General features: G+C 49.2%; 1 protein-coding gene across 1 annotated transcript in view; it reads right to left on the reverse strand.

Annotated features, from left to right (window-relative positions):
• LOC142923443 (holocytochrome c-type synthase-like) overlaps nucleotides 1–27583 on the reverse strand; it is a 52453-nt gene extending 24870 nt beyond the window's left edge. Inside the window, exons 1-4 of the mRNA XM_076064551.1 lie at nucleotides 27309–27583; nucleotides 24230–24332; nucleotides 17973–18268; nucleotides 3596–3744 (exon numbers count right to left, since the gene is read on the reverse strand). Of these exons, the coding sequence (XP_075920666.1) occupies nucleotides 3596–3744; nucleotides 17973–18268; nucleotides 24230–24290 (506 nt within the window). The 5' untranslated portion in view covers nucleotides 24291–24332; nucleotides 27309–27583. The remainder of the gene's footprint in view (nucleotides 1–3595; nucleotides 3745–17972; nucleotides 18269–24229; nucleotides 24333–27308) is intronic.
• Nucleotides 27584–27821: the final 238 nt, after the last annotated feature.

The following is a 27821-nucleotide window of genomic DNA, read 5'->3' on the forward strand; positions in this document are numbered from 1 at the left end:
TGAGTCTGTGGGTCTCTGTGTGGTGGTGAGTCTATGGGTCTCTGTGTGGTGAGTCTGTGGGTCTCTGTGTGGTGAGTCTGTGGGTGTCTGTGTGGTGAGTCTATGGGTCTCTGTGTGGTGAGTCTGTGGGTCTCTGTGTGGTGAGTCTGTGGGTCTCTGTGTGGTGGTGAGTCTATGGGTCTCTGTGTGGTGAGTCTATGGGTCTCTGTGTGGTGAGTCTGTGGGTCTCTGTGTGGTGAGTCTATGGGTCTCTGTGTGGTGAGTCTATGGGTCTCTGTGTGGTGAGTCTGTGGGTCTCTGTGTGGTGAGTCTATGGGTCTCTGTGTGGTGAGTCTGTGGGTCTCTGTGTGGTGAGTCTATGGGTCTCTGTGTGGTGAGTCTATGGGTCTCTGTGTGGTGAGTCTGTGGGTCTCTGTGTGGTGAGTCTATGGGTCTCTGTGTGGTGAGTCTGTGGGTCTCTGTGTGGTGAGTCTGTGGGTCTCTGTGTGGTGAGTCTGTGGGTCTCTGTGTGGTGAGTCTATGGGTCTCTGTGTGGTGAGTCTGTGGGTCTCTGTGTGGTGAGTATGTGGGTCACACACAGAGACACACAGAGACAGAGACACAGACACACAGACACAGAGACACACAGACACAGAGACACAGAGACACAAAGAGACACAGAGAGACAGAGACACACACAGAGACACACAGAGACAGACAAAGAGACACACAGAGACAGAGACAGACAGAGACACAGAGACAGAGAGAGACAGAGACACAGAGACACAGAGAGACAGAGACACACACAGAGACACACACAGAGACACACAGACACAGAGACACACAGACACAGAGACACAGACACACAGAGAGACAGAGACACAGAGACACACACAGAGACACACAGAGACAGACAGAGACACACAGAGACAGAGACACACAGAGACATAGAGACACAGAGACACAGAGACACAGACACACAGACACAGAGACACAGAGACACACACACACACATAGAGACACACAGAGACACACAGAGACTCACAGAGACACACACACACAGAGAGACACACAGAGACAGAGAGACACACACAGAGACAGAGACACAGAGACAGAGACACACAGAGACACACACACAGAGACAGAGACACAGAGACACACAGACACACACACACACACAGATAGACACACAGAGACACAGAGACACACAGAGACACACACACACAGAGACACACAGAGACACACAGAGAGACACACACACAGATAGACACAGAGACACAGAGACAGAGAGACACAGAGACAGGGGTCTGACCCTTTCCGCAGCATGGCATTCCAGAACATCTGCTCTGAGGGGTAGACCCAGTTGGAGACACACAGAGACACACACAGACACACAGAGACACAGAGAGACACAGAGACACACAGAGACACACAGAGACACAGACAGAGACACAGAGACACACAGAGAGACAGAGAGACACACAGAGACACACAGAGACTCACAGAGACACAGAGAGACTCACAGAGACACAGAGACACACAGAGACAGAGACACACATAGACACACACACACAGAGACACACAGAGACACACACACACACACAGAGACACACAGAGACACACAGAGACACACACACACACACAGAGACACACAGAGACACACACACACAGACAGAGACACAGAGACAGGGAGTCTGACCCTTTCCGCAGCATGGCATTCCAGAACATCTGCTCTGAGGGGTAGACCCAGTTGGAGAGACACACAGAGACACACAGAGACACAGAGACACACAGACACAGAGAGACAGAGACACAGAGACACACAGACAGAGAGACACAGAGACAGGGGTCTGACCCTTTCCGCAGCATGGCGTTCCAGAACATCTGCTCTGAGGGGTAGACCCAGTTGGAGACACACAGAGACACACAGAGACACACAGAGACACACACACACACAGAGACACACAGAGACACACAGAGACACACAGAGACACACACACACACAGAGACACACAGAGACACACAGAGACACACAGAGACACACACACACACAGAGACACACAGAGACACACACACACAGACAGAGACACAGAGACAGGGAGTCTCACCCTTTCCGCAGCATGGCATTCCAGAACATCTGCTCTGAGGGGTAGACCCAGTTGGAGACACACAGAGACACAGAGACACACAGAGACACACACACACACAGAGACACACAGAGACACAGAGAGACAGAGAGACACACAGAGACACACAGATAGACACACACAGAGACACAGAGACAGGGTCTGACCCTTTCCGTAGCATGGCATTCCAGAACATCTGCTCTGAGGGGTAGACCCAGTTGGAGAGACACACAGAGACACACAGACACAGAGACACACAGACACACACAGACACAGAGACACACAGAAACTCACAGAGACACAGAGAGACAGAGAGAGACACAGAGAGACACAGAGACAGGGAGTCTGACCCTTTCCACAGCATGGCATTCCAGAACATCTGCTCTGAGGGGTAGACCCAGTTGGAGACACACAGACACACACAGACACAGAGACACACAGAAACTCACAGAGACACAGAGAGACAGAGAGACACACAGAGACACACAGATAGACACACACAGAGACACAGAGACAGGGTCTCACCCTTTCCGTAGCATGGCATTCCAGAACATCTGCTCTGAGGGGTAGACCCAGTTGGAGAGACACACAGAGACACACAGAGACACACATAGACACACACACACAGAGACACACAGAGACACACAGAGACACACAGAGACACACAGAGACACACAGAGACACACACACACACAGAGACACACAGAGACACACAGAGACACACAGAGACACACACACACACAGAGACATACAGAGACACACAGATAGACACACACAGAGACACAGAGACAGGGAGTCTGACCCTTTCCGTAGCATGGCATTCCAGAACATCTGCTCTGAGGGGTAGACCCAGTTGGAGACACACAGAGACACACAGAGACACACAGAGACACACACACACACAGAGACACACAGAGACACACACACACAGACAGAGACACAGAGACAGGGAGTCTGACCCTTTCCGCAGCATGGCATTCCAGAACATCTGCTCTGAGGGGTAGACCCAGTTGGAGAGACACACAGAGACACACAGACACAGAGAGACACACAGAAACTCACAGAGACACAGAGAGACAGAGAGACACACAGAGACACACAGATAGACACACACAGAGACACAGAGACAGGGTCTCACCCTTTCCGTAGCATGGCATTCCAGAACATCTGCTCTGAGGGGTAGACCCAGTTGGAGACACACAGACACACACAGACACAGAGACACACAGAAACTCACAGAGACACAGAGAGACAGAGAGACACACAGAGACACACAGATAGACACACACAGAGACACAGAGACAGGGTCTCACCCTTTCCGTAGCATGGCATTCCAGAACATCTGCTCTGAGGGGTAGACCCAGTTGGAGACACACAGACACACACAGACACAGAGACACACAGAAACTCACAGAGACACAGAGAGACAGAGAGACACACAGAGACACACAGATAGACACACACAGAGACACAGAGACAGGGAGTCTCACCCTTTCCGTAGCATGGCATTCCAGAACATCTGCTCTGAGGGGTAGACCCAGTTGGAGTTGGAGCCGGCCCGAGGGATTGATGATTCCTCCCTCTGGGTGGGTAGAGGGAACGGCTGATCCGGTGCTGGAAGCTGATTCGGTGGTGGCATCTGGGTGGGTGGGTGGGAGGGTGGGTGGGTGGATGGGTGAGTGGGTGAGTGAGTGAGTGGGAGGGTGGGTGGGTGGGTGAGTGGGTGAGTGAGTGGGTGAGTGAGTGAGTGGGTGAGTGGGTGAGTGGGTGGGTGGGTGGGAGGGTGGGTGAGTGAGTGGGTGAGTGAGTGAGTGAGTGGGGTGGGTGGGTGAGTGAGTGGGTGAGTGAGTGGGTGGGTGGGTGAGTGGGTGAGTGGGTGGGTGAGTGAGTGGGTGAGTGAGTAAGTGAGTGGGTGGGTGGGTGAGTGGGTGGGTGGGAGGGTGGGTGGGAGGGTGGGTGGGTGAGTGAGTGGGTGGGTGGGTGAGTGAGTGGGTGGGTGAGTGAGTGGGTGGGAGGGTGGGTGGGTGAGTGGGTGAGTGGGTGGGTGAGTGGGAGGGTGGGTGAGTGGGTGAGTGAGTGGGTGAGTGAGTGGGTGAGTGAGTGGGTGAGTGAGTGAGTGAGTGGGTGGGTGGGAGGGTGGGAGGGTGGGTGGGTGGGTGGGTGAGTGAGTGAGTGGGTGAGTGGGTGGGTGGGTGGGTGAGTGAGTGGGTGGGTGGGTGGGTGAGTGAGTGGGTGGGTGAGTGGGTGGGTGGGAGGGTGGGTGGGTGGGTGGGAGGGTGGGTGGGAGGGTGGGTGGGTGGGAGGGTGGGTGGGTGGGTGGGTGGGTGGGTGGGAGGGTGGGTGGGTGGGTGGGTGGGAGGGTGGGTGGGTGGGTGAGTGAGTGGGTGGGAGGGTGGGAGGGTGGGTGGGTGAGTGGGTGAGTGGGTGAGTGGGTGGGTGAGTGGGTGGGAGGATGGGTGGGTGAGTGAGTGAGTGGGTGGGTGGGAGGGTGGGTGGGAGGGTGGGTGAGTGAGTGGGTGGGTGAGTGAGTGGGTGAGTGAGTGAGTGGGTGGGAGGGTGGGAGGGTGGGTGGGTGAGTGGGTGAGTGGGTGGGTGGGTGAGTGGGTGAGTGGGTGGGAGGGTGGGTGGGTGAGTGGGTGAGTGGGTGAGTGGGTGGGTGAGTGGGTGGGAGGGTGGGTGGATGAGTGAGTGGGAGGGTGGGTGAGTGGGAGGGTGGGTGGGTGAGTGGGTGAGTGGATGAGTGGGTGGGTGGGTGAGTGGGTGGGTGAGTGAGTGGGTGAGTGAGTGGGTGAGTGAGTGGGTGGGTGGGTGAGTGGGTGAGTGAGTGGGTGGGTGGGTGAGTGAGTGGGTGGGTGGGTGAGAGGGTGAGTGGGTGGGTGAGTGAGTGAGTGGGTGGGTGGGTGGGTGGGTGGGTGAGTGAGTGAGTGAGTGGGTGAGTGGGTGAGTGAGTGGGTGGGTGAGTGGGTGGGTGGGTGAGTGAGTGAGTGGGTGGGAGGGTGGGAGGGTGGGTGGGTGAGTGGGTGAGTGGGTGGGTGGGTGAGTGGGTGAGTGGGTGGGTGGGTGGGTGAGTGGGTGAGTGGGTGAGTGGGTGGGTGGGTGGGTGAGTGGGTGAGTGGGTGAGTGGGTGGGTGAGTGGGTGGGAGGGTGGGTGGATGAGTGAGTGGGAGGGTGGGTGAGTGGGAGGGTGGGTGGGTGAGTGGGTGAGTGGATGAGTGGGTGGGTGGGTGGGTGAGTGGGTGGGTGAGTGAGTGGGTGAGTGAGTGGGTGAGTGAGTGGGTGGGTGAGTGGGTGAGTGAGTGGGTGGGTGGGTGAGTGAGTGGGTGGGTGGGTGAGAGGGTGAGTGGGTGAGTGAGTGAGTGGGTGGGTGGGTGAGTGAGTGAGTGAGTGGGTGAGTGGGTGAGTGAGTGGGTGGGTGAGTGGGTGGGAGGGTGGGAGGGTGGGTGGGTGAGTGGGTGAGTGGGTGGGTGAGTGGGTGAGTGGGTGGGAGGGTGGGTGGGTGAGTGGGTGAGTGGGTGAGTGGGTGGGTGGGTGGGTGGGTGAGTGGGTGAGTGGGTGGGTGAGTGGGTGGGAGGGTGGGTGGATGAGTGAGTGGGTGAGTGGGTGGGTGAGTGGGTGAGTGGGTGAGTGGGTGAGTGAGTGGGTGAGTGGGTGAGTGAGTGAGTGGGTGAGTGAGTGGGTGAGTGAGTGGGTGGGTGGGTGAGTGAGTGAGTGGGTGGGTGAGAGGGTGAGTGGGTGAGTGAGTGGGTGGGTGAGTGAGTGAGTGGGTGGGTGAGTGAGTGGGTGAGTGAGTGGGTGGGTGAGTGGGTGAGTGAGTGAGTGGGTGAGTGAGTGAGTGGGTGAGTGAGTGGGTGAGTGAGTGAGTGAGTGGGTGAGTGAGTGGGTGGGTGAGTGAGTGGGTGAGTGGGTGGGTGGGTGAGTGAGTGAGAGGGTGAGTGAGTGGGTGAGTGAGTGAGTGAGTGAGTGAGTGGGTGAGTGAGTGAGTGGGTGAGTGAGTGGGTGAGTGAGTGAGTGAGTGGGTGAGTGAGTGGGTGGGTGAGTGAGTGGGTGAGTGGGTGGGTGGGTGAGTGGGTGAGTGAGTGAGTGGGTGAGTGAGTGGGTGAGTGAGTGGGTAGGTAAGTGGGTGGGTGGGTGAGTGAGTGAGTGGGTGGGTGGGTGGGTGAGTGAGTGGGTGGGTGGGTGAGAGGGTGAGTGGGTGAGTGAGTGAGTGGGTGGGTGGGTGGGTGAGTGAGTGAGTGAGTGGGTGAGTGGGTGAGTGAGTGGGTGGGTGAGTGGGTGGGTGGGTGAGTGAGTGAGTGGGTGGGAGGGTGGGAGGGTGGGTGGGTGAGTGGGTGAGTGGGTGGGTGGGTGAGTGGGTGGGTGGGTGAGTGGGTGAGTGGGTGGGTGGGTGAGTGGGTGGGTGGGTGAGTGGGTGAGTGGGTGAGTGGGTGGGTGGGTGGGTGAGTGGGTGAGTGGGTGAGTGGGTGGGTGAGTGGGTGGGAGGGTGGGTGGATGAGTGAGTGGGAGGTGGGTGAGTGGGAGGGTGGGTGGGTGAGTGGGTGAGTGGATGAGTGGGTGGGTGGGTGAGTGGGTGGGTGAGTGAGTGGGTGAGTGAGTGGGTGAGTGAGTGGGTGGGTGAGTGGGTGAGTGAGTGGGTGGGTGGGTGAGTGAGTGGGTGGGTGGGTGAGAGGGTGAGTGGGTGAGTGAGTGAGTGGGTGGGTGGGTGAGTGAGTGAGTGAGTGGGTGAGTGGGTGAGTGAGTGGGTGGGTGAGTGGGTGGGAGGGTGGGAGGGTGGGTGGGTGAGTGGGTGAGTGGGTGGGTGAGTGGGTGAGTGGGTGGGAGGGTGGGTGGGTGAGTGGGTGAGTGGGTGAGTGGGTGGGTGGGTGGGTGGGTGAGTGGGTGAGTGGGTGGGTGAGTGGGTGGGAGGGTGGGTGGATGAGTGAGTGGGTGAGTGGGTGAGTGGGTGGGTGAGTGGGTGAGTGGGTGAGTGGGTGAGTGAGTGGGTGAGTGGGTGAGTGAGTGAGTGGGTGAGTGAGTGGGTGAGTGAGTGGGTGGGTGGGTGAGTGAGTGAGTGGGTGGGTGAGAGGGTGAGTGGGTGAGTGAGTGGGTGGGTGAGTGAGTGAGTGGGTGGGTGGGTGAGTGAGTGGGTGAGTGAGTGGGTGGGTGAGTGGGTGAGTGAGTGAGTGGGTGAGTGAGTGAGTGGGTGAGTGAGTGAGTGGGTGAGTGAGTGGGTGGGTGAGTGAGTGGGTGAGTGGGTGGGTGGGTGAGTGAGTGAGAGGGTGAGTGAGTGGGTGAGTGAGTGAGTGAGTGGGTGAGTGAGTGAGTGGGTGAGTGAGTGGGTGAGTGAGTGAGTGAGTGGGTGAGTGAGTGGGTGGGTGAGTGAGTGGGTGAGTGGGTGGGTGGGTGAGTGGGTGAGTGAGTGAGTGGGTGAGTGAGTGGGTGAGTGAGTGGGTAGGTAAGTGGGTGGGTGGGTGAGTGAGTGAGTGGGTGGGTGAGTGAGTGAGTGGTTGAGTAAGTGAGTGGGTGGGTGAGAAAGTGGGTGAGTGAGTGAGTGAGTGGGTGAGCAAGTGACATTGTGGTTAATGCAGTAGACATGAATCCTCATCACAAAAAGTTAAAGTTTTGTTGCTATAAAAAGTGGTAAAACCCCCAATTATTATTATTATTATTACACTTTGGTATTGGCAAAGGAGGTGTGATAATGATGATGATGATGCTCACCCCGAGCCTCTAGTTACTTTACTAGCGGCATCGGCTTTGAGCTGTGTTGACGAGTTTTGACGTCCATCTGGCCGAGCACCAATTGGATCGAGGCTCAAAAGAAATCTGTCCCTTGGGCGTGGTGGACCAATCAGTGTCAAGGACAGTAGCTCACGTAAATATTATATTATCATAGTGTGTGTGTGTGTGTTGTTGTTGTTGTGGTTGTTGTTTTGTGGTTGCATTTAGACTGCAGGTATTGTGGTTAACGCGGTAAACATGAATCCTCCGTTTAAAAAAAGTTGTAAGTTTTGTTGGCGAGGAAAAAAAGTGGGAAAAAGCCGATGTTGTTATTATTATTGTTGTTGTTTTGATTTAAAGCTTTCGTGACTGCAGTAATTCATATTCTTAGTTTTTTTTCGGTAAAGTCACCACCACGTTGAAGAGAAACAACAAAATAATAACATAATAAATATAAAACAATAAACACAATTCTCACGACGTTTCGACCATAACTCAAACGGGCGTCTTCAGGTGCGTTTGAGTTATGGTCGAAACGTCGTGAGAATTTTTTTATTGTTTTATAAATATTTTATTATTTTGTTGTTTCGACGTGGTGACTTTACCGAAAAAACTAAGGATACGTTATTATTATTATTGTTATCGTTGTTGTTGTTATTGTTGTTGTGACTTTACCGAAAAAACTAAGCATATGTTATTATTATTGTTGTTGTTATTGTTGTTGTTTTGATGTTTTTATTTGCAAAAGAATAAATAAATAAACGAATTTTAAAAAAAGGCAAAGCCAATACAAATCAAGGGGAGAGAGAGAGAGGAAATACAAATCGTTTAAAATCTCAAGTTAAAGAAAAACACGAAACATTATTATTACCATATTCTTAGTTTTTTCGGTAAAGTCACGTTGAAGGGAAACAACAAATAATAATAAAATAATAAATATAAAACAATAAAATATATAAACAATAAATATTTTATTATTATTATTTTGTTGTTTCCCTTCAACGTGGTGACTTTACCGAAAAAACTGAGAATATGAATTACTGCAGTCACGAAAGCTTTAAATCAAAATGATTATTATCGTCGTCGTTATATTTATTTTTTAAATTTTTTTGCGAAGTTATTTTCGTTAATTCATTTTCATTCGCTTCAATTTTTCCGAGTTTTATTTTTTAAAATTTTTCTAATTTTTTTTGCGAAGTTATTTTCGTTAATTTATTTTCATTCGCTTCAATTTTTCCTAGTTTTATTTTTTAAATTTTTTTTTTTAAAAATTGCTAAGTTATTTTCGTTAATTCATTTTCATTCGCTTCAATTTTTCAGAGTTTTTTTTTAAAATTTTTATTTAAAGCTTTCGTGACTGCAGCAATCCACATTCTTTGCTCTTTCGGTAAAAGTCACCACCACGTTGAAGGGAAACAATAAAATAATAATAAAATAATAAATATAAAACAATAAACACAATTCTCACGACGTTTCGACCATAACTCAAACGGGCGTCTTCAGGTGCGTTTGAGTTATGGTCGAAACGTCGTGAGAATTTTTTTATTGTTTTATAAATATTTTATTATTTTGTTGTTTCGACGTGGTGACTTTACCGAAAAAACTAAGCATATGTTATTATTATTATTGTTGTTATCGTTGTTGTTGTTGTTTTGATGTTTTTATTTGCAAAAGAATCAATAAATAAACGAATTTTAAAAAAGGCAAAGCCAATACAAATCAAGGGGAGAGAGAGAGAGAGGAAATACAAATCGTTTAAAATCTCAAGTTAAAGAAAAACACGAAACATTATTATTACCATATTCTTAGTTTTTTCGGTAAAGTCACGTTGGAGGGAAACAACAAAATAATAATAAAATAATAAATATAAAACAATAAAATATATAAACAATAAATATTTTATTATTATTTTGTTGTTTCCCTTCAACGTGGTGACTTTACCGAAAAAACTGAGAATATGAATTACTGCAGTCACGAAAGCTTTAAATCAAAATGATTATTATCGTCGTCGTTATATTTATTTTTTAAATTTTTTTGCGAAGTTATTTTCGTTAATTCATTTTCATTCGCTTCAATTTTTCCGAGTTTAATTTTTTTATTTTTTTTATTTAAAGCTTTCGTGACTGCAGCAATCCACATTCTTTGCTCTTTCGGTAAAAGTCACCACCACGTTGAAGGGAAACAATAAAATAATAATAAAATAATATATCTAAAACAATAAACACAATTCTCGCGACGTTTCGACCATAACACAAACGGTCATCATCAGGTGTGTCGCTTTGCATTAATTTATTTATTTATAAACGGTTTTCATTTATTTATATAAAACCGTTAGCGCCACGCGCAGCGATTTGGCGGTTTGTTTAGAAGGACTACTCCATCGATGTTATGAAACAGAGGAGGGGGAAGACGAAAAATTAATGTATGCTGTCTGAAAGCCACCGTAAGCGTGAACAATCAATTAAGACCCGAAATGGTTTATCAAATCCTTCCAATGATTGCTAAGCCCAGAATCCATCTTCTCGGTTGAAATTGTGTCTCTGTGCTTGTACATGTGGATAGCCTCGTGAACGAATCTCTCATGGTAACCGTAAGCGTGAACAATCAATTAAGACCCGAAATGGTTCATCAGATCCTTCCAATGATTGCTAAGCCCAGAATCCATCTTCTCGGTTGAAATTGTGTCTCTGTGCTTGTATATGTGGATAGCCTCGTGAACGAATCTCTCATGGTAACCATAAGCGTGAACAATCAATTAAGACCCAAAATGGTTCATCAAATCCTTCCAATGATTGCTAAGCCCAGAATCCATCTTCTCGGTTGAAATTGTGTCTCTGTGCTTGTACATGTGGATAGCCTCGTGAACGAATCTCTCATGGTAACCGTAAGCGTGAACAATCAATTAAGACCCGAAATGGTTCATCAAATCCTTCCAATGATTGCTAAGCCCAGAATCCATCTTCTCGGTTGAAATTGTGTCTCTGTGCTTGTACATGTGGATAGCCTCGTGAACGAATCTCTCATGGTAACCGTAAGCGTGAACAATCAATTAAGACCCGAAATGGTTCATCAGATCCTTCCAATGATTGCTAAGCCCAGAATCCATCTTCTCGGTTGAAATTGTGTCTCTGTGCTTGTACATGTGGATAGCCTCATGAACGAATCTCTCATGGTAACCGTATGCGTGAACAATCAATTAAGACCCGAAATGGTTTAGCAAATCCTTCCAATGATTGCTAAGCCCAGAATCCATCTTCTCGGTTGGAGTTGTCTCTGTGCGAGTATATGTGGATAGCCTCGTGAACGAATCTCTCATGGTAACCGTAAGGGTGAACAATCCATTAAGACCCGAAATGGTTTATCAAATCCTTCCAATGATTGCTAAGCCCAGAATCCATCTTCTCGGTTGAAATTGTCTCCGTGCTTGTAAATGTGGATAGCCTCGTGAACGAATCTATCATGGTAGCCGTAAGCGTGAACGATCAATTAAGACCCGAAATGGTTTATGAAATCCTTCCAATGATTGCTAAGCCCAGAATCCATCTTCTCGGTTGAAATTGTGTCTCCGTGCTTGTACATGTGGATAGCCTCGTGAACGAATCTCTCATGGTAGCCGTAAGCGTGAACAATCAATTAAGACCCGAAATGGTTTATCAAATCCTTCCAATGATTGCTAAGCCAAGAATCCATCTTCTCGGTTGAAATTGTGTCTCCGTGCTTGTACATGTGGATAGCCTCGTGAACGAATCTCTCATGGTAGCCGTAAGCGTGAACAATCAATTAAGACCCGAAATGGTTCATCAAATCCTTCCAATGATTGCTAAGCCCAGAATCCATCTTCTCGGTTGAAATTGTCTCCGTGTTTGTACATGTGGATAGCCGCATGAACGAATCTCTCATGGTAGCCGTAAGCGTGAACAATCAATTAAGACCCGAAATGGTTGATCAAATCCTTCCAATGATTGCTAAGCCCAGAATCCATCTTCTCGGTTGAAGTTGTCTCTGTGCTTGTACATGTGGATAGCCTCGTGAACGAATCTCTCATGGTAACCGTAAGCGTGAACAATCAATTAAGACCCGAAATGGTTTATCAAATCCTTCCAATGATTGCTAAGCCCAGAATCCATCTTCTCGGTTGAAATTGTCTCCGTGTTTGTACATGTGGATAGCCTCATGAACGAATCTCTCATGGTAACGGTAAGCGTGAACAATCAATTAAGACCCGAAATGGTTTATCAAATCCTTCCAATGATTGCTAAGCCCAGAATCCATCTTCTCGGTTGAAATTGTCTCCGTGCTTGTACATGTGGATAGCCTCGTGAACGAATCTCTCATGGTAACCGTAAGCGCGAACAATCAATTAAGACCCGAAATGGTTTATCAAATCCTTCCAATGATTGCTAAGCCAGAATCCATCTTCTCGGTTGAAATTGTCTCTGTGCTTGTACATGTGGATAGCCTCGTGAACGAATCTCTCATGGTAGCCATAAGGGTGAACAATCAATTAAGACCCGAAATGGTTTATCAAATCCTTCCAATGATTGCTAAGCCCAGAATCCATCTTCTCGGTTGAAATTGTCTCTGTGTTTGTACACGTGGATAGCCTCGTGAACGAATCTCTCATGGTAACCGTAAGCGTGGACAATCAATTAAGACCCGAAATGGTTTATCAAATCCTTCCAATGATTGCTAAGCCCAGAATCCATCTTCTCTGTTGAAATTGTGTCTCCGTGTTTGTACATGTGGATAGCCTCATGAACGAATCTCTCATGGTAGCCGTAAGCGTGGACAATCAATTAAGACCCGAAATGGTTTATCAAATCCTTCCAATGATTGCTAAGCCCAGAATCCATCTTCTCTGTTGAAATTGTGTCTCCGTGTTTGTACATGTGGATAGCCTCATGAACGAATCTCTCATGGTAGCCGTAAGCGTGAACAATCAATTAAGACCCGAAATGGTTTATCAAATCCTTCCAATGATTGCTAAGCCCAGAATCCATCTTCTCGGTTGAAGTTGTCTCTGGGCGTGTATATGTGGATAGCCTCGTGAACGAATCTCTCATGGTAACCGTAAGCGTGAACAATCAATTAAGACCCGAAATGGTTTATCAAATCTTTCCAATGATTGCTAAGCCCAGAATCCATCTTCTCGGTTGAAATTGTGTCTCTGTGTTTGTATACGTGGATAGCCTCATGAACGAATCTCTCATGGTAGCCGTAAGCGTGAACAATCAATTAAGACCCGAAATGGTTTATCAAATCCTTCCAATGATTGCTAAGCCCAGAATCCATCTTCTCGGTGGAAATTGTGTCTCCATGCTTGTACATGTGGATAGCCTCATGAACGAATCTCTCATGGTAGCCGTAAGCGTGAACAATCAATTAAGACCCGAAATGGTTTATCAAATCCTTCCAATGATTGCGAAGCCCAGAATCCATCTTCTCGGTTGAAATTGTGTCTCTGTGTTTGTACATGTGGATAGCCTCATGAACGAATCTCTCATGGTAGCCGTAAGCGTGAACAATCAATTAAGACCCGAAATAGTTTATCAAATCCTTCCAATGATTGCTAAGCCCAGAATCCATCTTCTCGGTTGAAATTGTGTCTCTGTGCTTGTATATGTGGATAGCCTCGTGAACGAATCTCTCATGGTAACCGTAAGCGTGAACAATCAATTAAGACCCGAAATGGTTTATCAAATCCTTCCAATGATTGCTAAGCCCAGAATCCATCTTCTCGGTTGAAATTGTGTCTCTGTGCTTGTATATGTGGATAGCCTCGTGAACGAATCTCTCATGGTAGCCGTAAGCGTGAACAATCAATTAAGACCCAAAATGGTTTATCAAATCTTTCCAATGATTGCTAAGCCCAGAATCCATCTTCTCGGTTGAAATTGTCTCCGTGTTTGTATATGTGGATAGCCTCGTGAACGAATCTCTCATGGTAGCCGTAAGCGTGAACAATCAATTAAGACCCAAAATGGTTTATCAAATCTTTCCAATGATTGCTAAGCCCAGAATCCATCTTCTCGGTTGAAATTGTCTCCGTGTTTGTATATGTGGATAGCCTCGTGAACGAATCTCTCATGGTAGCCGTAAGCGTGAACAATCAATTAAGACCCGAAATGGTTTATCAAATCCTTCCAATGATTGCTAAGCCCAGAATCCATCTTCTCGGTTGAAATTGTGTCTCCGTGTTTGTACATGTGGATAGCCTCGTGAACGAATCTCTCATGGTAGCCGTAAGCGTGAACAATCAATTAAGACCCAAAATGGTTTATCAAATCTTTCCAATGATTGCTAAGCCCAGAATCCATCTTCTCGGTTGAAATTGTCTCCGTGTTTGTATATGTGGATAGCCTCGTGAACGAATCTCTCATGGTAACCGTAAGCGTGAACAATCAATTAAGACCCGAAATGGTTTATCAAATCCTTCCAATGATTGCTAAGCCCAGAATCCATCTTCTCGGTTGAAATTGTCTCCGTGTTTGTACATGTGGATAGCCGCATGAACGAATCTCTCATGGTAGCCGTAAGCGTGAACAATCAATTAAGACCCGAAATGGTTGATCAAATCCTTCCAATGATTGCTAAGCCCAGAATCCATCTTCTCGGTTGAAGTTGTCTCTGTGCTTGTACATGTGGATAGCCTCGTGAACGAATCTCTCATGGTAACCGTAAGCGTGAACAATCAATTAAGACCCGAAATGGTTTATCAAATCCTTCCAATGATTGCTAAGCCCAGAATCCATCTTCTCGGTTGAAATTGTCTCCGTGTTTGTACATGTGGATAGCCTCATGAACGAATCTCTCATGGTAACGGTAAGCGTGAACAATCAATTAAGACCCGAAATGGTTTATCAAATCCTTCCAATGATTGCTAAGCCCAGAATCCATCTTCTCGGTTGAAATTGTCTCCGTGCTTGTACATGTGGATAGCCTCGTGAACGAATCTCTCATGGTAACCGTAAGCGCGAACAATCAATTAAGACCCGAAATGGTTTATCAAATCCTTCCAATGATTGCTAAGCCAGAATCCATCTTCTCGGTTGAAATTGTCTCTGTGCTTGTACATGTGGATAGCCTCGTGAACGAATCTCTCATGGTAGCCATAGGGGTGAACAATCAATTAAGACCCGAAATGGTTTATCAAATCCTTCCAATGATTGCTAAGCCCAGAATCCATCTTCTCGGTTGAAATTGTCTCTGTGTTTGTACACGTGGATAGCCTCGTGAACGAATCTCTCATGGTAACCGTAAGCGTGGACAATCAATTAAGACCCGAAATGGTTTATCAAATCCTTCCAATGATTGCTAAGCCCAGAATCCATCTTCTCTGTTGAAATTGTGTCTCCCGTGTTTGTACATGTGGATAGCCTCATGAACGAATCTCTCATGGTAGCCGTAAGCGTGGACAATCAATTAAGACCCGAAATGGTTTATCAAATCCTTCCAATGATTGCTAAGCCCAGAATCCATCTTCTCTGTTGAAATTGTGTCTCCGTGTTTGTACATGTGGATAGCCTCATGAACGAATCTCTCATGGTAGCCGTAAGCGTGAACAATCAATTAAGACCCGAAATGGTTTATCAAATCCTTCCAATGATTGCTAAGCCCAGAATCCATCTTCTCGGTTGAAGTTGTCTCTGGGCGTGTATATGTGGATAGCCTCGTGAACGAATCTCTCATGGTAACCGTAAGCGTGAACAATCAATTAAGACCCGAAATGGTTTATCAAATCTTTCCAATGATTGCTAAGCCCAGAATCCATCTTCTCGGTTGAAATTGTGTCTCTGTGTTTGTATACGTGGATAGCCTCATGAACGAATCTCTCATGGTAGCCGTAAGCGTGAACAATCAATTAAGACCCGAAATGGTTTATCAAATCCTTCCAATGATTGCTAAGCCCAGAATCCATCTTCTCGGTGGAAATTGTGTCTCCATGCTTGTACATGTGGATAGCCTCATGAACGAATCTCTCATGGTAGCCGTAAGCGTGAACAATCAATTAAGACCCGAAATGGTTTATCAAATCCTTCCAATGATTGCTAAGCCCAGAATCCATCTTCTCGGTTGAAATTGTGTCTCTGTGTTTGTACATGTGGATAGCCTCATGAACGAATCTCTCATGGTAGCCGTAAGCGTGAACAATCAATTAAGACCCGAAATAGTTTATCAAATCCTTCCAATGATTGCTAAGCCCAGAATCCATCTTCTCGGTTGAAATTGTGTCTCCGTGTTTGTATACGTGGATAGCCTCATGAACGAATCTCTCATGGTAGCCGTAAGCGTGAACAATCAATTAAGACCCGAAATGGTTTATCAAATCCTTCCAATGATTGCTAAGCCCAGAATCCATCTTCTCGGTTGAAATTGTGTCTCTGTGCTTGTATATGTGGATAGCCTCGTGAACGAATCTCTCATGGTAACCGTAAGCGTGAACAATCAATTAAGAACCGAAATGGTTTATCAAATCCTTCCAATGATTGCTAAGCCCAGAATCCATCTTCTCGGTTGAAATTGTGTCTCTGTGTTTGTATATGTGGATAGCCTCGTGAACGAATCTCTCATGGTAGCCGTAAGCGTGAACAATCAATTAAGACCCAAAATGGTTTATCAAATCTTTCCAATGATTGCTAAGCCCAGAATCCATCTTCTCGGTTGAAATTGTCTCCGTGTTTGTATATGTGGATAGCCTCGTGAACGAATCTCTCATGGTAGCCGTAAGCGTGAACAATCAATTAAGACCCGAAATGGTTTATCAAATCCTTCCAATGATTGCTAAGCCCAGAATCCATCTTCTCGGTTGAAATTGTGTCTCCGTGTTTGTACATGTGGATAGCCTCATGAACGAATCTCTCATGGTAGCCGTAAGCGTGAACAATCAATTAAGACCCAAAATGGTTTATCAAATCTTTCCAATGATTGCTAAGCCCAGAATCCATCTTCTCGGTTGAAATTGTCTCCGTGTTTGTATATGTGGATAGCCTCGTGAACGAATCTCTCATGGTAACCGTAAGCGTGAACAATCAATTAAGACCCGAAATGGTTTATCAAATCCTTCCAATGATTGCTAAGCCCAGAATCCATCTTCTCGGTTGAAATTGTGTCTCCGTGCTTGTACATGTGGATAGCCTCGTGAACGAATCTCTCATGGTAGCCGTAAGCGTGAACAATCAATTTTAGACCCGAAATGGTTTATCAAATCCTTCCAATGATTGCTAAGCCCAGAATCCATCTTCTCGGTTGAAATTGTGTCTCCGTGCTTGTACATGTGGATAGCCTCATGAACGAATCTCTCATGGTAGCCGTAAGCGTGAACAATCAATTTTAGACCCGAAATGGTTTATCAAATCCTTCCAATGATTGCTAAGCCCAGAATCCATCTTCTCGGTTGAAGTTGTCTCTGGGCGTGTATATGTGGATAGCCTCGTGAATGAATCTCTCATGGTAACCGTAAGCGTGGACAATCAATTAAGACCCGAAATGGTTTATCAAATCCTTCCAATGATTGCTAAGCCCAGAATCCATCTTCTCGGTTGAAGTTGTCTCCGTGTTTGTATATGTGGATAGCCTCGTGAACGAATCTCTCATGGTAGCCAGATGGCTTGCAAAGAACCTCTGTCTTGGAGAAGTCAATGTCATGTGAGCCTACTGAATAATAACAGTGATCTGCCACGGCCGAGGTGTTGGTCCTACCGTGTTTAAGGTCTGCTTTGTGTTCACGAATGCGGTCACTTCATTTTTTTGCGAAGTTATTTTCGTTTATTCATTTCATTCACTTCAATTTATCCCAGTTTTATTTTTACAAAATTTTTTAATTTTTTTCAAAGTTATTTTCGTTTATTATTTTCATTCACTTCAATTTTTCTGCGATTTTTTAAAAAAAATTTTTACACTATTTTTCCCATCCGCCTCACTTTGCCGCAATATTTAAGCAATCATCCTGCTTGTGTCTACGTGTGTGTGTGTGTGGTGTTTGTGGTGTGTGGGGTGTGTGTGTGGGGTGTGTGTGGGGTGTGTGTGGTGTGTGTGTGGTGTGTGTGTGTGGTGTGTGGGGTGTGTGGTGTGTGTGTGGGTGTGTGTGTGTGTGTGGTGTGTGGTGTGTGTGGTGTGTGTGTGTGGGGTGTGTCTGGGTGATGGATTGCCCCAGCCGCCCATGCCTCTCACCATGTTGCTGGGGTCGACGGCGTCCCCATCAACTTGCGTCCCAACGAAACGATAAGCACCCTCCTGGTGGGCGGGGCCACGCGGGGCCGCGGCCGCCGATTGGCTCATGGGGCAGCCGGAGGGCGGGGACACCGGGGTGGCGGTGGCCGGTGATTGGCTCATGGGGCAGCCGGAGGGCGGGGACACCGGGGTGGCGGTGGCCGATGATTGGCTCATGGGGCAGCCGGAGGGAGGGGCCACCGCGGGGTTGGCGGCGGAGGCCGATTGGCTCATGGGGCAACCGGAGGGAGGAGCCACTGTGGGGGTTCAAGGGGAGGGGCCAGGAAAGGTGGGTGGGGAAAAGTAATTCATAGAGTTAGCACAGAGAGCCATAGAGTCACTACCAACACAGAGACTCATAGACTCACTACATAGAGACCCACAGACTCACCACACAGAGACTCGTAGACTCAGCACATAGAGACCCATAGACTCACCACCACACAGAGACTCGTAGACTCACTACATAGAGACCCATAGACTCACCACCACACAGAGACTTGTAGATTCACTACATAGAGACTCGTAGACTCACTACATAGAGACCCATAGACTCATTACAGAGACCCACAGACTCAGCATAGAGACCCACAGACTCAGCATAGAGACCCATAGACTCACTACGGAGAGACTCACTACACAGGGACTCATAGACTCACCACACAGAGACCCATAGACTCACTACACAGAGACCCACAGACTCACTACACAGAGACCCATAGACACAGCATAGAGACCCATAAACTCAGCATAGAGACCCACAGACTCACTACACAGAGACTTATAGACTCAGCATAGAGACCCACAGACTCACTACACAGAGACTCATAGACTCACTACACAGAGACACACAGCCTCACCACACAGAGACCCATAGACTCACTACATAGAGACCCATAGACTCACTACACAGAGACACACAGACTCACCACACAGAGACCCACAGACTCACTACATAGAGACCCATAGACTCACTACACAGAGACACACAGACTCACCACACAGAGACCCATAGACTCACCACACAGAGACCCACAGACTCACCACACAGAGACCCATAGACTCACCACACAGAGACCCATAGACTCACTACACAGAGACCCATAGACTCACTACACAGAGAGCCACAGACTCACCACACAGAGACCCACAATCTCACCACACAGAGACCCACAGACTCACCACACAGAGACCCACAGACTCACCACACAGAGACCCATAGACTCACCACACAGAGACCCACAGACTCACTACACAGAGACCCACAGACTCACTACACAGAGAATCATAGACTCACTACACAGAGACCTACAGACTCACTACACAGAGACCCATAGACTCACCATAGAGACCCATAGACTCACTAACCAGAGACCCATAGACTCACTACACAGAGACTCACTACACAGAGAGCCATAGACTCAGCATAGAGAGCCACAGACTCACCACACAGAGACCCATAGACTCACCACCACACAGAGACCCACAGACTCACCACACAGAGACCCATAGACTCACTACACAGAGACCCATAGACTCAGCATAGAGACCCATAGACTCACTACACAGAGACCCATAGATTCAGCATAGAGACCCATAGACTCACTACACAGAGACCCATAGACTCACCACCACACAGAGACCCACAGACTCACCACACAGAGACCCATAGACTCACTACACAGAGACCCATAGACTCACTACCACACAGAGACTCATAGACTCACTACACAGAGACCCATAGATTCAGCATAGAGACCCATAGACTCACTACACAGAGACCCATAGACTCACCACCACACAGAGACCCACAGACTCACCACACAGAGACCCATAGACTCACTACACAGAGACCCATAGACTCACTACCACACAGAGACTCATAGACTCACTACATAGAGACCCACAGACTCACCAAATAGACTCATTGACTCACCACACATAGACTCATAGACTCAGCATAGAGACCCATAGACTCAGCATAGAGACCCACAGACTCACTACACATAGACGCATAGACTCACTACACAGAGACCCATAGACTCAGCATAGAGACCCACAGACTCACTACACATAGACTCATAGACTCACTACACAGAGACCCATAGACTCACTACATAGAGACCCATAGACTCACCACCACACAGAGACCCATAGACTCAGCATAGAGACCCATAGACTCACTACACAGAGACTCATAGACTCAGCATAGAGACCCACAGACTCACCACATAGAGACCCACATACTCACTATACAGAGACCCATAGACTCACCACACAGAGACCCATAGACTCACTACACAGAGACCCATAGACTCAGCATAGAGACCCATAGACCCACTACACAGAGACCCATAGACTCACCACACAGAGACCCATAGACTCAGCATGAAGACCCACAGACTCACAACACAGAGACCCATAGACTCAGCATAGAGACCCATAGACTCACTACACAGAGACTCATAGACTCAGCATAGAGACCCATAGACTCACCACACAGAGACCCATAGACTCACTACACAGAGACTCACAGACTCACTACACAGAGACCCACAGACTTACTACACAGAGACCCACAGACTCACTACACAGAGACCCATAGACTCAGCATAGAGACCCACAGACTCACTACACAGAGACTCATAGACTCACTACACAGAGACACACAGACTCACTACATAGAGACCCATAGACTCACTACACAGAGACACACAGACTCACCACACAGAGACCCACAGACTCGCCACACAGAGACCCATGGACTCACCACACAGAGACCCACAGACTCACCACACAGAGACCCATAGACTCACCACACAGAGACCCATAGACCCACCACCACACAGAAACCCAGAGACTCACCACACAGAGACCCACAGACTCACCACACAGAGACCCACAGACTCACCACACAGAGACCCACAGACTCACTACACAGAGACCCATAGACTCACCACACAGAGACCCACAGACTCACTACACAGAGATCCACAGACTCACCACCACACAGAGACCCATAGACTCACCATCACCACACAGAGACCCACAGACTCACCACACAGAGACCCATAGACTCACCACACAGAGACCCACAGACTCACCACACAGAGACCCATAGACTCACCACCACACAGAGACCCATAGACTCACCACACAGAGACCCATAGACTCACCACTACACAGAGACCCACAGACTCACATAGAGACACACAGACTCACTACACAGAGACCCACAGACTCACCATCACCACACAGAGACCCACAGACTTACCACACAGAAACCTACAGACTCACCATCACCACACATAGACCCATAGACTCACCACCACATATAGACCCATAGACTCACCACCACACAGAGACCCACAGACTCACCACACAGACACCCACAGACTCACCACACAGAGACCCACAGACTCACCATCACCACTCAGAGACCCACAGACTCACCACACAGAGACCCATAGACTCACCACACAGAGACCCATAGACTCACCATCACCACACAGAGACCCACAGACTCACCACACAGAGACCCACAGACTCACCACACAGAGACCCACAGACTCACCATCACCACACAGAGACCCATAGACTCACCACATAGAGACCCATAGACTCACCACCACACAGAGACCCATAGACTCATTACACAGAGACCCACAGACTCACCACCACCACACAAAGACCCACAGACTCACCACCACACAGAGACCCACAGACTCACCACCACACAGAGACCCACAGACTCACCACCACACAGAGACCCACAGACTCACCATCACCACACAGACACCCACAGACTCACCACACAGAGACCCACAGACTCACCATCACCACACAGAGACCCACAGACTCACCACACAGAGACCCACAGACTCACCACACAGAAACCCACAGACTCACTACACAGAGACCCATAGACTCACCACACAGAGACCCACAGACTCACCACACAGAGACCCACAGACTCACTACACAGAGACCCACAGACTCACCACCACACAGAGACCCATAGACTCACCACATAGAGACCCACAGACTCACCACCACACAGAGACCCACAGACTCACCATCACACAGAGACCCACAGACTCACCACACACAGAGACCCATAGACTCACCACATAGAGACCCACAGACTCACCACCACACAGAGACCCATAGACTCACCATCACCACACAGAGACCCACAGACTCACCACCACACAGAGACCCACAGACTCACCATCACACAGAGACCCACAGACTCACCACACACAGAGACCCATAGACTCACCACACAGAGACCCACAGACTCACCACACAGAGACCCATAGACTCACCATCACCACACAGAGACCCACAGACTCACCACACAGAGACTCATAGACTCACCACACAGAGACCCATAGACTCACCACACAGAGACCCACAGACTCACCATCACCACACAGAGACCCATAGACTCACCACACAGAGACCCACAGACTCACCACACAGAGACCCATAGACTCACCACACAGAGACCCACAGACTCACCACACAGAGACCCATAGACTCACCACCACACAGAGACCCACAGACTCACCACACAGAGACCCACAGACTCACTACACAGAGACCCACAGACTCACCACCACACAGAGACCCATAGACTCACCACCACACAGAGACCCATAGACTCACCACCACACAGAGACCCACAGACTCACCACACAGAGACCCACAGACTCACTACACAGAGACCCACAGACTCACCACCACACAGAGACCCATAGACTCACCACCACACAGAGACCCACAGACCCACCACCACACAGAGACCCATAGACTCACCACTACACAGAGACCCACAGACTCACATAGAGACACACAGACTCACTACACAGAGACTCACAGACTCACCACACAGAGACCCACAGACTCACTACACAGAGACCCACAGACTCACCACACAGAGACCCATAGACTCACCACACAGAGACCCATAGACTCACTACACAGAGACCCATAGACTCAGCATAGAGACCCATAGACTCACTACGCAGAGACTCACTACACAGAGACCCATAGACTCACCACACAGAGACCCATAGACTCAGCATAGAGACCCATAGACTCACTACATATAGACCGACAGACTCACTACACAGAGACCCATAGACACACACAGAGACCCACAGACTCACCACATAGAGACCCACAGACTCACCACCACACAGAGACCCATATACTCACCACCACACAGAGACCCACAGACTCACCACCACACAGAGACCCATATACTCACCACCACACAGAGACCCACAGACTCACCATCACCACACAGAGACCCACAGACTCACCACACAGAGACCCACAGACTCACCACACAGAGACCCACAGACTCACCACACAGAGACCCATAGACTCACCACACAGAGACCCACAGACTCACCACACAGAGACCCATAGACTCACCACACAGAGACCCATAGACTCACCACCACACAGAGACCCACAGACTCACCATCACCACACAGAGACCCACAGACTCACCACACAGAGACCCACAGACTCACCACCACACAGAGACCCACAGACTCACCACACACAGAGACCCATAGACTCACCACATAGAGACCCACAGACTCACCACCACACAGAGACCCACAGACTCACCATCACCACACAGAGACCCACAGACTCACCACACAGAGACCCACAGACTCACCACACAGAGACCCATAGACTCACCACACAGAGACCCATAGACTCACCACACAGAGACCCACAGACTCACCATCACCACACAGAGACCCACAGACTCACCATCACCACACAGAGACCCACAGACTCACCACACAGAGACCCACAGACTCACCACACAGAGACCCACAGACTCACCACACAGAGACCCATAGACTCACCACACAGAGACCCATAGACTCACCACCACCACACAGAGACCCATAGACTCACCACCACACAGAGACCCATAGACTCACCACCACACAGAGACCCACAGACTCACTACACAGAGACCCATAGACTCACCACACAGAGACCCACAGACTCACCATCACCACACAGAGACCCATAGACTCACCACACAGAGACCCATAGACTCACCACACAGAGACCCACAGACTCACCACCACACAGAGACTCACAGAATCACCACACAGAGACCCACAGACTCACTACACGAATAAAAAAGTCAGAATCCAGCAGCTAATAGACTACGGCCTCACCGCTGTGCTGTGCCGTGTGGATCAGATCGCTGGAAGCCGGAGCTGACGTGGAAGTCCCCATGGAGCTGGTGAGTGAGTTGGACTCCAGACACAGACACAGACGCTGTTCAACACAGAGGGGTTGGGTGGGTGAGTGGGTGAGTGAGTGGGTGAGTGAGTGGGTGGGTGAGTGGGTGAGTGAGTGGGTGAGTGGGTGAGTGAGTGGGTGAGTGAGTGAGTGGGTGGGTGGGTGAGTGAGTGAGTGGGTGAGTGAGTGAGTGGGTGGGTGGGTGGGTGAGAGAGTGGGTGAGTGAGTGAGTGAGTGGGTGGGTGGGTGAGTGAGTGGGTGAGTGAGTGGGTGGGTGGGTGAGTGAGTGGGTGAGCGAGTGGGTGAGTGAGTGAGTGAGTGACAGAGTGGGTGGGTGGGTGGGTGAGTGAGTGAGTGAGTGGGTGAGTGGGTGAGTGTGTGAGTGGGTGGGTGGGTGAGTGGGTGGGTGAGTGAGTGAGTGGGTGAGTGAATGGTGAGTGAGTGAGTGGGTGAGTGAGTGAGTGGGTGAGTGAGTGGGTGAGTGAGTGAGTGGGTGAGTGAATGGTGAGTGAGTGAGTGGGTGAGTGAGTGAGTGGGTGAGTGAGTGGGTGAGTGAGTGAGTATGTGACTGAGTGACTGACTGAGTGGGTGTGTGAGTATGTGACTGAGTGAGTGACTGAGTGGGTGTGTGAGTATGTGACTGAGTGTGTGACTGAGTGGGTGTGTGAGTATGTGACTGAGTGTGTGACTGACTGAGTGGGTGTGTGAGTATGTGACTGAGTGTGTGACTGACTGACTAACAAAGTGACTAACCGAGTGACTGACCGAGTGAATCCACACGTGGCCATCAATGTCTCAAGGTAGCCAAGAGCCTCGCAATGCACAAGACCAGCACCTGAACTCACCACTCCTGCCACTGTTTCACTTGCAAGGAAGCCCTGTCAGCCTCCGCCTCGAGGGTGAGTGAGTGGGTGAGTAGGTGAGTGGGTGAGTGGGTGAGGGAGTGGGTGAGTGGGTGAGGGAGTGGGTGAGTGGGTGAGGGGGTGGGTGAGTGAGTGGGTGAGTGGGTGGGTGAGTGGGTGAGGGAGTGGGTGAGTGGGTGAGTGAGTGGGTGAGTGAGTGGGTGAGTGGGTGAGTGAGTGAGTAGGTGAGTGGGTGAGTGAGTGAGTGGTGAGTGGGTGAGTGAGTGGGTGAGGGAGGGAGTGAGTGGGTGAGTGAGTGAGCGAGTGGGTGAGGGAGGGAGTGAGTGAGTGAGTGAGCGAGTGGGTGAGGGAGGGAGTGAGTGAGAGAGTGGGTGAGTGGATGGGTGAGTGAATGACTGAGTGAGCGACTGGGTGAGTGAATGACTGAGTGAGCGACTGGGTGAATGAGTGAGTGAGCGAGTGGGTTAGTGTGTTAGTGAGTGGGTGAGCGAGTGGGTGAGTGAGTGGGTTAGTGTGTTAGTGAGTGGGTGAGTGAGTGGGTGAGCGAGTGGGTGAGCGAGTGGGTGAGTGAGTGGGTGAGCGAGTGGGTGAGTGGATGGGTGGGTGAGTGGGTGAGTGGGTGAGCGAGTGGGTGAGTGAGTGGGTTAGTGTGTTAGTGAGTGGGTGAGTGAGTGGGTGAGCGAGTGGGTGAGCGAGTGGGTGAGTGAGTGGGTGAGCGAGTGGGTGAGTGGATGGGTGGGTGAGTGGGTTAGTGTGTTAGTGAGTGAGTGGGTGAGCGAGTGGGTGAGTGGGTGAGTGAGTGGGTTAGTGTGTTAGTGAGTGAGTGGGTGAGCGAGTGGGTGAGTGAGTGGGTTAGTGTGTTAGTGAGTGAGTGGGTGAGCGAGTGGGTGATGGAGGGAGTGAGTGAGTGGGTGAGTGAATGACTGAGTGGGTGAGTGGGTGAGTGAATGACTGAATAGGTGAGCGAGTTCATAGTTCCATTTAGTTCATAGTTCCATTTATTTTGGTATAGCCCTGTGAGCCATTCGGCTCTTGAATCGGGTGCAACCTCAACAAACTAAAAACATGAACAAGAAAAAACATCTTAAAGTGACTTTGTGTGTGACTGTGCAAACAGAAAATCCAGGGGAAAAAAACACATCAAAATATTCTTGAAATAGCACCGTACACCAACGCTGTGTGTAAAAATCCCAGTGGGATGCAAGTCAAAACAACAACAATAACAACCACAAGACAACTAAGATTAGGGCCATCAGTCTAACTCAGTACTACAATAAACAAAAACATGGCCAAACCAAAAAAAAGTTTTCGAAATCACCAAAATAAAAGCCATAAATGCAATGTAACAGTGAACAGTGGGTGAGTGAATGACTGAGTGGGTGAGTGAATGACTGAGTGGGTGAGTGAATGACTGAGTGAGTGAGTGAGTGACTGAGTGAGTGAATGACTGACTGAGTGAGTGGGTGAGTGAATGACTGAGTGGGTGGGTGAGTGAATGACTGAGTGAGTGAGTGACTGAGTGAGTGAGTGAATGACTGAGTGAGTGGGTGAGTGAATGACTGAGTGAGTGAATGAGTGAATGACTGAGTGAGTGAATGAGTGAATGACTGAGTGGGTGGGTGAGTGAATGACTGAGTGAGTGAGTGACTGAGTGAGTGAATGACTGACTGAGTGAGTGGGTGAGTGAATGACTGAGTGAGTGAGTGACTGAGTGAGTGAATGACTGAGTGAGTGGGTGAGTGAATGACTGAGTGAGTGAATGAGTGAATGACTGAGTGAGTGAATGAGTGAATGACTGAGTGGGTGGGTGAGTGAATGACTGAGTGAGTGAGTGACTGAGTGAGTGAGTGAATGACTGAGTGAGTGGGTGAATAACTGAGTGGGTGAGTGAATGACTGAGTGGGTGAGTTAATGACTGAGTGAGTGGGTGAGTGAATGACTGAGTGACTGAGTGAGTGAATGACTGAGTGAGTGAGTGGGTGAGTGAATGACTGAGTGGGTGACTGACTGAGTGTGTGACTGACTAACCGAGTGACTAACCAAGTGACTAACCGAGTGACTGACCGAGTGTAACCACGCCTCTCCATCAACGTTTCAAGGTCGTGAACAGCCGGCCTAGCCATGCATCATAACACGGCCTTCAACTCACCGCTATTGCAGCCGTGGAGAGCGCGAGGAGACGGGGAGGGAAATTTAAACGACGGGAAATAATCAAAACTCCCGCGTGAAATTTGCTTCCTCGGGGAATTTTATAAAATGAAAAAAATAATAAATACAAAATGTTCTGAATTTAACAAAAAAAATGCTTTGGTAAGACTCCGCTCGGCTCGTGACACCCACGGAAATCTGCTCGACGGCACTGTGCCGTAAAGGAAGGGAAACAACAAACAGCTGCAGCGGATGCGGCAAAACCGGTGGTGTCGTAAAACGCGAGACTCCGCCCCCCCCCGCTTGGCGCCCCGCCCCCTTAGCAGCCACGCCCCCCCATAGCCGCCCCGCTGACTTCGTCGCCCCGCCTTCATCTTCGCCCCGCCCCACTGACCACTCCGCCCCGCCCCCCCAGCCACTCACCCCAACCACTTAACCGCCCCGCCCTATTTTCGCCCCGCCCCCTTTCCTATACGGCCCCGCCCACTTACCGACAGTGACGTCAGGCGATTGT

This window comes from Petromyzon marinus, unplaced genomic scaffold (assembly GCF_048934315.1).
Source record: "Petromyzon marinus isolate PM22_M1 ecotype Great Lakes invasive population unplaced genomic scaffold, UKy_Petmar_22M1.pri1.0 PM_Scaffold_519, whole genome shotgun sequence".
Taxonomy (NCBI): Eukaryota; Metazoa; Chordata; class Hyperoartia; order Petromyzontiformes; family Petromyzontidae; genus Petromyzon; species Petromyzon marinus.